Here is an 11122-nt window from a genome sequence, read left to right as displayed (position 1 = left end):
ATGTTCTCTCAATGCTCTTTGATTTCAAGCAAATTAGGCTGGAACCCTCAATGGTGTTATGTGTTCACTTCCCCTTTCCTATAGGATATTTTGAAAGACTTTAATAGGGGTCTACCAGACAGGCCATCTTGGAATGATAACCCTGTGTCAAAAAATCATTTCTTACCGTGCTGTGCTCAGAAGGCAAGTGTAACATACTCATTGTAAGTAGCCAAGCTACTGGAAGCGATCATTAGAAATGGGCATTACAACATTTTAAAAACAGAAAGTTTATAATACCAGTACAATTAAATAATTGCGTGTTTGTTTTTTGCATTGGCTGCTTTTGTAAAAAAAAAAAAAACGAAAAAAAAAAACGCAGTCCTTCCCAAGACATCAGTTCTTTTCCTCTGAGATCAGGTAGCTGTCAGCAACGGCTGGGGTGGCTCTAGCAAACAAACACCTGGCTATAGCTACTCTCAGACACCCACTTAGGAAGAGATAAAGAGATAGAGAATACAAGAGAGTGCAGCTAGAGAGAAGGGGGTGGGTGGTACATCACATATGTCACACTGGGTAAAGCTAGTACTAGTCGACAGTGAGAAAGGAGGGGGGAGAAATAGCTAGAGGAGGCTTAAGCCTTCAGTGGGGGCACATAGGGTGTAAGGGTTAAAAAGGCATACAGAAGAAAGCAATGGAATAAGAGTGGGAAAGTAAGGAAGGGTTTGGACAAATGTGCAAGAATGTGTGATCAAATTCGTGGGCAGCCTAAAAGGTACAAGATAAACAGAGGAGGAATTGAGAGATGGCAGGAGAGGCCCATTGGTCACACTGTTCTCCATACTCACCACTCCTCAGGGTCACACTCCCTGAAACCTTTGGCAAAGGGGTTACTGGCGATCTTCAGCTGTGTGATCTGCAAAATGAACAATATGGTACAGCACCGTTACCAAACTATATGTCGCCAACAACCATCAATTCTGAGAAAACCTAAGCTACTGTACAGGCCCTCGAGCAGAACTTAATTCCGGCCTGCGCTACCCTAAAACCAGAGAAGCAGCTGCCTTCCCAGAACAAATAATGCGGGCGTGGTTTAGGGGTACGAATATTACGGCCCTTAATTTAGGCCAGGTCAAGCCATTCCTTACAGGAAAATAAAACAAAATGTTTTGCACGAAGCACGGAACCACACAAGAATTAGCACGGCAATCAAGCTCCAATTCCGTATATTTATACACGCTAGGCCTGTCCATCATCCTGCCATGTCAAGGTTTATCCATAGCGAGTATATGCACTTTGGAGCTCATGTTCATCAGAGCCGTAACATAAAAGCTTGAGTAAGGCTGTAACGCCTTCCATTCACATCGCGGCTCATTTTTAATCATTTTTATGGCGGAGAGGAGGGGCAGAATGCAACTTGAGTTTCAACTGCCTCCCTACCTCTCCACCATACAAATGCTCCAGAATTTGTGCTGGCATGGATTGGCATGCCAACACAAACGCTGGAGATCCCTATGGAGTCGGCCAGCTTTAGGCACCAGCATAAAGCAGGCGGAGCCCATAGGATCTATTGTACACACTGCCTGCCATGCTTGCATGGCAGGCAGCATGCACAATTACAATTAAACCCTGCCCAAAATGCTTGGTGTGAATGGTAAGCAGTGTTCACAATTGAAATTAAGCCCTGCCTGACATGCGATCATGTCAAGTAGGGTTTAATTTGCCAGGCATCAATTTCTCACTTTGCGGGGCGGAGTGTAAAAGTGCAGTGCAAAAGGTGGAGTGCACAAATGTACACTGCCTCTTGCCCTGTACTTTTACACACTGCCGTGCAAATGATGAAGATTTGGTGGTGGAGAGTCACTTACGTGTATGTTAAAATGCAACACCTGCCGTCGAATTATGAATCAGGGAACATGAGCTCCTTTGACTGTAAATGGTACCAACACATACCCCACTTGTATACGTACAATGTGCACACTTTGGATCTCATTTTCTAATGAGCAGTAACATCAATGGAAGACGTAAAAGCCTTCTGAAAGGCTTTTACTGCCTCTATTGACGCCACAGCTCATTTTCATTCATTTGTATGGAGGAGAGGCGGGTTGGAACTCAACTTGCATTTCCACAGCCTTCCTTCTTCTCTGCCATACAAATGCCCCAGCATTGGTACCAGCATGTATTTTCATGCTGGCACAAATGCTGGGGATCCCTATGGAGCCCAAAAGCTTCATGCACCAGCATAAAGCAGACAGACTCCATAGGGAATCATTGTAAATGCTACCTGCCATAAACACAGCCTGCCATTCTTGCATGGCAGGACGTGCTTACAATTACAATAAAATGCTGCCTGCCATATCCTCATGGGAGACAGCTTTCAATGTTAATTGTAAATGCTGCCTGCCATAGGAGCATGGTAGGCAGCGGGGTGCAAATTGCAGGGCAAAAGGTGGTATGCATGCACGTACATCGTGTTTTGCCCTGCACATTTGTACTCTGCTGTGCAAATGACCGAAATTTGGAGGAGGGTGAGGCGGCGTACATGTATGTCTACACATAACGGCTCCCAACGCCAAATTACATAATGGAGAAAAATGTGCTCCATTGTGCGTTCACTGGTGGTGTACACACAGGAGACACTCAAACAGACTCATTTTACATAGGGTAGTGCATTAAATGGTGGTACAAAAGTGAGGTATAATGCTTTTATGCATCCATTTAATGCTCAGCTCCATTTTGAAACATAGACAAGATGGGGGAGGGGCAGCAAGCAACGATAAGGGATAAGATCTCTGCCATGCAGTCCTCCTCTGTCATGTCTGAGCATCTTCATGCAGGCATAAAAAGAATAGATTCCTTTGCAATCCTCCTCGGTTTGGACCTGGTCAAAAGCATGCAGATTCCATAGGAATGACCAGTAAATGCTGTCGGCAAAGTGTATTTGCAGGCAGCGTTTTACTATTTCACAAATGGGATGAGAAAATGAAAGAGTAAAAGTGAGTTTGCCTCCCTTTTACTCTTTCTCTCGCCCCTCCGCCTCTGGCAGATGTAAAATTGCATGCAGGGGGCTACACAGCATGTAAGTGCTAAAGTAGGTGGACGCCGGCATGCAATCTACATTCCTTTTCAAATGCAGCTGAAAGTGTTTACACTCTCTATGGAACCACCTTGCCTTTTTAACGCGTGTGTGTGTGTGTGTGAGAGAGAGAGAGAGAGAGAGAGAGAGGGACTCGTAGGTGTGTTATCAACATCAGCCTAATTTTAAATGAGGAAGCGTATCAAATGAACGCGTAAAAATGAGGCATAATGTTTTTGTGCCTCAATTTAACATGCTTCCCTCATTCTGCTGTACAGACAATACAGAGGACGGGCACAGAGTGGAGGTCACATCTCTGGTGTGCATTCCTCCTCCGTCTCGTTAATGCACTTTGTTCTACTCCTGCATGAGATTTTCATGCCGGTTTCAATGAATAGATTCCTATGGAATGTGCCTCCGTTTTTCGCCTCGTTAAGAAGATAAGGTGGATCCCATAGGGATCCATTATAAATGCCACCTGCAAAGCACATTTTCAGGCAGAGCTTACATTTCTACTAGGCGGAGTGGAAAAATGAAAGAGTAAAAGTGAGTTGGCATCGTTTTTCCTCTCTTGTTGCCCACTCCGCCTCGTGGACATTTAAAATCACATGCAGGGGACCCCACATCATATGACTGCTAATGTTGGTGGTTCACTGCATGCAATTTCCAATGTTGGAAAAATAAGGCTGTGCGTGAGTGAGTGAGTGAGTGAGTGAGTGAGTGAGTGAGTGAGTGAGTGAGTGAGTGGAAACCCACATGTTCACTAACACCAAGTGTAGTCCCTGCATGTGACATCCCTTGGCACCCTCGGGGATCGGCTCAGACGAAGTAATGAAGGCTTTGGGTGCCTTGGGCTGCTAGATCACGGGGGACCACTGCTCCGCTTACCCGGTGGTTCTGGTAGGCAGTCACAGCTGTGAACTGGGTCTCTTCGAAGACAAAGGTTTTGAAGTTCTGCTCGGCGTACCTTTCACTGTCCTTCCGGGGATCCACAAACACAACATGGAAGCGTGGCTGGTACCGGTGCATGGAATTCAGGATGATCTAACGGGTAAAAAATAGCTGAAGGTGAGATGGACACTTAACACAGTGCTACGCACACTCCATTGAGCACGTGGGAGACCTTGAAAGAGTCCCCCGAGCTGGCATGGCTGGGGGCCAATGGCACCCTGGGCGATCACCAACGCAGCCCTGCCCTAAGGTCGGCCCTGTTCGCAGGCCACGGCTATTCAGGTTTTCTCTGAGTGGGCTGCAGTAGGAAGTTTCATACGTTTCTGTGTTGTCTGTGAGTGTGTTAGAGGCAAACACGTCCTGTGTGTTTGTGAGTTTCCATCTGATGTTCTTTCTTTGGTTTCCGTTTGCAGTTTCATGGCTCTGCTACGGTCCCTGCGTGGAGTACGTGAAACGTGCGGGATGCGTGTGTGATATCATGTCTCCCCCTGTGGACTGTTTGGGAATTGCTCACTCGTGTTTAATTTCATGGCCACTCCGTGATCTAGGCATATATGTCTCCTAGCTGCCTCCCTGAACTCTGCTGAATGAAAACCTACTGCGGTTCATGCGACCTTGTGTTTGCTAGTTACTGAGCGGGCTACTGAGCATGTGGGCTTGAGTAGTGATGCTGAGCAGAGCAGGGAATATTCTGCCATGCTCAAGTCTCAGGAACTAATCTTCACTACTTCTGAATCGAGTCCTTTATAAGGGAATAAGTAGCCAGGCCATGTAGCTTTGCTCTGCTGGGTGGATGTCCTGTCATACATGCCCACCCTCCCGATTTAGGGCTCCTCCACACCGTCAACTCAATTACGCATGTGCTGTAAACATGCAGCAAACATAAAACGGTGTGCTTGAAATGCCATTTATTAAGCCATAAAATGGCCCATTCCATGCTTCAGAATTCTGGGGGTATGTCTTTCACAACAAGATGCCCAGACCAGAAGTGCCTCCTCCGTGGCCTGCTGGGATATATTCCAGGAGCACGCGGATGCTGAGATGGAATAAGGGCTGGGAGCCTCGCTGCTCAGTCCTCAGGAGGCCTCATCCTCGATTCTCCTCAGACAGACCACAAAGACATGGCGGGGGTAGAGGAAGTGGCGGTAAGGGGGCGCAGATGCCAGGTGACTGACTGATGAATGGGGAATGGATGAAATGGAAAGGGAAGAGAAGATTAGTAGATTGATGTTTCCACACTACCTGTCTTGCTTCTGGATTGCTTTTGGTTTGTACTGGGTATTTTTTCTAGCTCAGTTTATATTTCTGCATACATGTTGAATTAAAGGCACACAACTTTTATTCTTTGGGGATTATTCATTTGGATTCACCTTTCAGGCTCTTGTTTGGGAGTCTGTGACGTACAGTTTTCATTTTTCATGTTTTAGGCTGTGGCAAAGGTACTTGCCTTTGCGTGGAAGGAAAGAGTGGATGGAAGGTGGTGAGAGTAGTCGATGGAAGGTGAGAGGAATGGGGCGCAGGTGGAAGATGAAGAGAGTAGAGAATGGAAGGTGAAGGGAGGGGGGGCTTATGAAATGAGACGAGGGAGCAGATGGATGAGGAGAGCAGGAGATTTTGGAAGTGTGGACTTTACACTTGAACAAATTGAGTGATCCTGGAAAAATCACTTTGTCAGCAAGACTTGGTGCGGTGAGCATCCTGTTTCCCGGCAGTCATACCTCTTTACACACAACTTGAATAGTAGAAAAGAGAACTTACAATGCATGGAACATTTGTCCCTAAAGTTAATTAATGTCGCACTTATGACAGCCATTAGCTGTCATATACATATAGTTTGGTAGAGGCTACCCCATCCGTCCACACATAATAGTACGGATAATAACTCCTCCCACCCTAAGCTCCGCCTACCCTGCGCCCTCTGTCAATCTTGTCTACGGGGTCCTTTGCCATAAATAGGTCACTGCCTACAGCACTGATGAATGATTCGGTTTCCATTGCAGTGCTCTTGTCTTCATAACCTATTTCTGACTATTGATATATCTGCGAGAATTCCCTTTTTCAAAAGGTAATTTCTGTGCTACTGCATAGCGTTGCTGTACTTTTGACCCTCTGCTTATCATCCTATTGCATGGTACTAACTACTCTCTGTGACTTTCTATAACATATTATTTACCATTTTGTTTATGTTAATGGCAGGAGTGTTGCTAGTTCTGGAAAAGATCTGGGGCTACGCTAATGTAGGTACTGTCAGGACTCAGGGCTAACTATCCTTTTGGTTGTAGCCCCTGAGCTTCTATCCAGGGCTACAACCAAAAGACCCGAGGCTGTAGTCCCTTCAGCCCCCCGCCTCCCGTGACACCTGTGGTTAATGGACACTCCACTATCCCTGGACTCAGCCTCGGACTAGCCTATAGGGCAGTGCCCAAAGAGAAGGCCCAATACGCAGGCATGGGCCCGTTTGTTTGTTCAAAATGAACCAGTTGTTGGCCACATTGGGCCAGTTTAATGAGTTGCTTAACTGTGCATCTAGTGGTTTCGACCAGTGAAAGAAGGAGGGACAGCAAGCCCAGGAAACAAAGCAAGTGAAATCTGAAAGATACCAGGCCCACCAGAACCAGAGAAGTGAAGCGAACAAGACAGAAAAGAGGGAGCTACAGTGTCCAAAGCAGTGGGCATGTCACATTCCACTTTCCCTACACTTGCCTTAGTGCCTTGGCACCACCTTTCACATGGACTTTGTGCTCAGACATTTCTGGTTAGGTGGCCACCCTGGCCAGTGGCCCTACATTATGCTGGGCTTTTGAGGGAGGCCTCGATGCCTTGGACAGGTTCCACCTGGGCTTTTGGAGGTTTCTAAAAGTTCTCCTTCTAATGGAAGTTAGGGTCCTCCTCCCAATTAAGAGCAATGCCCCTGCTCCCAAAATGCTCAAGGTGGAGTAAAGTTAACCCCCTCCTAACATGATAATATTTCTCTCTCCAGCCACCATTTGAGCTATTAGCACCCACATCCCCTTCACAGATAGGCCTTAAGGCATGTAGATCTTCACATGATGTTCCTATCATTAAACTTTATAATAAAGGATTGGCTTGTCGCTACACTGGAAAACTGTACCTGGCCCATGCAGGGCACACATAGGCAGCACTTACATGTCCATTGTCATCCAGAAGGTTGTTGGTCAACTTCAGTTTGTCGAAGGAGACGATCTGTCGCATCCATTGTCCGCCCTTGGCAGGGGAGTCTGGGTGGAAATGCACTCTCCCTGGAGTGGCGGGATCTGCCTTCCCGGCCACCAGCCATGAAGAGTTGTGGAATGCGTACCTGCATTAAAAAAGAAGGGTTTTTACAAAATGCCTGGCGGTAGATCCCAAACTGTAATTGATATGCCAACGGCAATGATTCATCCCAGAACGGCAGGCTACTATCCGAATGGCACTACCCGCTGAGAATTGAACCTCTTTGGACTTTGCCCAAGGAGTTCATGAGCCAAAGATTAATCCCAAACCCTTTAAACACTGCCCATAGCTTCTATGAGCTGTGTGTATTGGTCCATGGTTATTCTGCCAGGGTCTGTACCCTCCAAAGATTGACCCAGAGTTCCTGGTTACTGCCCCAGGGATGTAACAACTGATGCAGAGCCCCCATACGCCTCCAAATGTCCTCTTAGTTACTGACCTGGCAATCTAGCAGTGTTGAGTGTCCTATGGTCACTGCTAATTCTGACCCTGTACCTGTATCTTTTGTCGTCCAAGGGCACGAAGTCCATAAGGAGGGCATACTCCGCCATCGGATCCATCCCGAAAATCTTCACCTGGAAAGTGGGGAACATCCTCCTGTGAAGACATGATTCAGGGTAGTTATTTCCAGCAATTCGCTGACAAGCCTGAACCCAGTCATTTGAGAGGAGGACAAAGGTGTGAAAGCCATCAGGAGTGGAAGGAGATTACCCAGGAGAAGATGAGGGAAGGGACGCAAGGAGCGGATGAAAAGGAGCAGAGGGAAAATAGACCCAGAAGCTGGAGTGGAGTGCAAGGAGTGGATTTAGGGAGCTAGGAATAGGGGGAGGAGGGAAGTGGCATAGAGAATGGCAGCCAGGAGAAAACAAAGGGGACCAATGGCTAAGGGGGACGTCATAAGCAAAGGAGCAATACACCATAAGGGAGGCAGGATTAATGGGGCATTTGTCTTAGACCTTGAATCGACCTGGGAGTGACGAGTAAGAGACGGGAAAGGCCGTCTGAAAGTAACACATGGTTTGGATATATTTGCTTGAGGTTGATACATTGCCAATTCACATTTTGTATAAACATACTGGATTTGACACACTTACTGGACTAGGCATTTGCAACCGATTTTACACCCATACCAATTGTAATTACGGAAATATACAAAAATATCGCCCTCGGTAGTGCACCCCCACAGTTACTGCGACTTTGGGCACGCACAAAATACCGACTCCCGTTACTGCACCCAAGGAGAGCGGGGATAGCGGGGGTGTCCCCCGCTATCCTTGGGTGCAGTAACGGGAGCTGGGGGTTGCAGGGGGGGGACAAGAAAGTAAAAAGAAAAAAAAGTACACTGCGGCGTCAGCTCTGCCCCACATAAGTGGGAGGAACCGATGCTGCGGGGATAGCAGGGAGTCGGCGGTGTGCACACAGAAGTGTGCCGCTGTAAAGGTACGTGGGGTGAGGGGGTCGTGTAAGGGAATGCAGGCCGAAGGACGTGGGTAAAGTGATCTAGTTGATCCCTGTGCCGCAGTTGCCATTGACATTTTCATCGGCGCAGTTACGGGCAGCGCAGTGATCACATAGATTCATAATTACTAATACCACCAAGGATAGACTCTAGGCCATTAGCTGGACAGAGGGCAAGGGAGTGAGGCCAGAACACTACACCACGACAGGTGAGAAAGCCCGAAGGACACCCACCAATCATGTTCCTTGACAAAGCCCCTAGAACACCTTTCTGGCCCCACTCCTAGCAGGTATTGTATTATTGTGTCCTATGGCCCCAGGGAAGTTAATCATTAGACAGTTCCCTTACCATCTCAAGGTGTGACCCGAAGGAAACCTCTCTCTTTCAGGCCCTGAACGCCTGCCCTTGGTTGCTGGCTAATGCACCCCCACCTCTCCCAAGCCCTGCACAGCCCAGCACTTGCACCACTCTTGCTGTGCCCCGTGCCACTATCATCACTGAAGCGCACGCGGCCCTCACAACTGCTGCTGTGCTGTGCCCTATGCTTCTGCCACCACTGTACCCTAGAATAGGAATGTCAAATTGAGTGTGCCCCCTTTGGCCGTCGCTTTTGAGGTTGTGCTGAAAAAGGCTATCACTGCACCATTACAACATGGTGCCTACGTCTGCCTGAGGCCTTTTTCCGGGGAGCGGTATACCCTGAGTGGTGAAGATGAATTCCAGCTATGGGCGGACCACCCCAACCAGATGCCGCACAGCGGGTGAGCTCCTGACAGGGACAAACAGCATAGAGTGATAGAGAATCTGCAAGCTTTAGGGGTGTTCCAGTCACTCCATGCAACGTGCCCAGGCCCATCAGTGACTGGCTTCATGTACACTTTAGACGGAATATTCGGTGCAACCGAATCGGATGTGGAGTTGATGCTTACGTTCTACGGCACTCGTCTGCAACCAGTCAAAAGGTTGATGGAGTACTTCAGCAGGATCAAGCTCATCTTGCAGCTGGCCTGCCAGAGAAATGGGCCTGAGCTGCACAGTCGGAACCGGGATAAGCTTAAACAAGTCCTAATGGGAGCATTGATTCTGCTCTGCTACTGATACGCTTACAGTTACACCTTCGAGAACGGACCCGGCCCCCCCGCCGCTTTGTTTCATGAACTTGTGAGAGAGGTGTGCACCCTGGATGAAGCGGTGGAGGACACACCTTCCTAGATGTTAACCCGAGCTACAGACTCAGAGTATGACCTGCTGCATCAGGTTGAGGAGCTGTGCCTTGGCCTCCAGGTCATGCAACTCCGGAAGGCTCCCTTGGCCATGACTAGTCCATCATAGTGGGGAAGATATTCCATACCCTCATCACAAGAGTGTGAACACAAGCTCTTCCAGTGTGCTTATGAGCCCAGGGAGTAGACTGGACCCCTCCAGACGTGACAATGCTGCCATTAGTATGGTCAGGAAGAACGCTCCTTTCATATATGGGCAGACCTAACATATTACAGCAAGAACCAGAATGTGCACAATGGTCCAAAACTCAAGCAAGACCCAGGAAGTGGAGCACCTGAATCATCAACAGTACTCTGCTCTGACTGAGTAAGCACCACGGCTGCATCACCAGGAGAGCCCGAGGCTGCAGCAACGTCATCAGCTGATGTGTCGCCAGGACTGGTTTGTCAATTCCCAGTGAAGACCACCTTTAGCTTCAAAACCAACAAGATCGTGGGGACTACCAGATGGGCTCATAGGACAATCAGCCACTGTAAAGTTTACTATCACTGAAAAACACAAACAAGTTCTCCTGGATAGCTCCTCCAAGGTTACTACCATATAAGAGACATTCGATCAGAAACACTTGATGCAGAGCCAACTGCAGTTGATAACTGGGTAGAACCTCTTCTGTGTGTGCGATAACCAATGTTCCCTCTAAGCTGTGCGCATGTGCGCTTGCCCAGCTTCCTTCTGGGTGCCGCTCAGAAGATTTTTAGCAGCGCACACAGACAGTTCTCACCTATACAAAAAGATCTATTAAGGCACAAGCCACTGCAATTACCTGAAATTTTCTTTCTCTTAAAATAAGCAACTAATCTTCATATTCTGCTAATTTGCATTACACTACTATGCACCTAAAATATCTAACAGCAAAATAGAACACAAGAGGTTAAAAACTAATATGAAAAACTGGCTCCATGAACAGAAGAATCTAACAAAGATGTACCTGCACACATTAACTAAAAATGTTCGGGCCCCAAACCCCCCATGATTCCTAAACCTGACTCTACCACACGTTTAACTTATGACTAACTTCTACCCTAGAGTACATTAAGACACTACCGGACAACCTTAACTCTTCCTCTCTTGGATCTGCAAAAGGTTAGCAGACATGTACCTACATCCACTTGTTGTATATTTGTTGTAACATGAATAAC

At 47.6% G+C, this 11122-nt stretch overlaps 1 protein-coding gene across 1 annotated transcript in view; it reads right to left on the bottom strand.

Annotated features, from left to right (window-relative positions):
• Window positions 1-823: 823 nt before the first annotated feature.
• Window positions 824-11122, bottom strand: part of LOC138514628 (T-box transcription factor TBX1-like) — a 103691-nt gene continuing 93392 nt past the window's right edge. Inside the window, exons 4-7 of the mRNA XM_069630073.1 lie at window positions 7736-7837; window positions 7154-7325; window positions 3944-4099; window positions 824-895 (exon numbers count right to left, since the gene is read on the bottom strand). Coding sequence (XP_069486174.1) covers window positions 824-895; window positions 3944-4099; window positions 7154-7325; window positions 7736-7837 — 502 coding nt within the window. The remainder of the gene's footprint in view (window positions 896-3943; window positions 4100-7153; window positions 7326-7735; window positions 7838-11122) is intronic.

Source organism: Ambystoma mexicanum, chromosome 12 (assembly GCF_040938575.1).
Source record: "Ambystoma mexicanum isolate Mex_15411 chromosome 12, UKY_AmexF1_1, whole genome shotgun sequence".
Lineage (NCBI taxonomy): Eukaryota > Metazoa > Chordata > Amphibia > Caudata > Ambystomatidae > Ambystoma > Ambystoma mexicanum.
The sequence above is the reverse complement of the archived record's forward strand: the minus strand, read 5'-3'. Positions and strand labels throughout refer to the sequence as shown.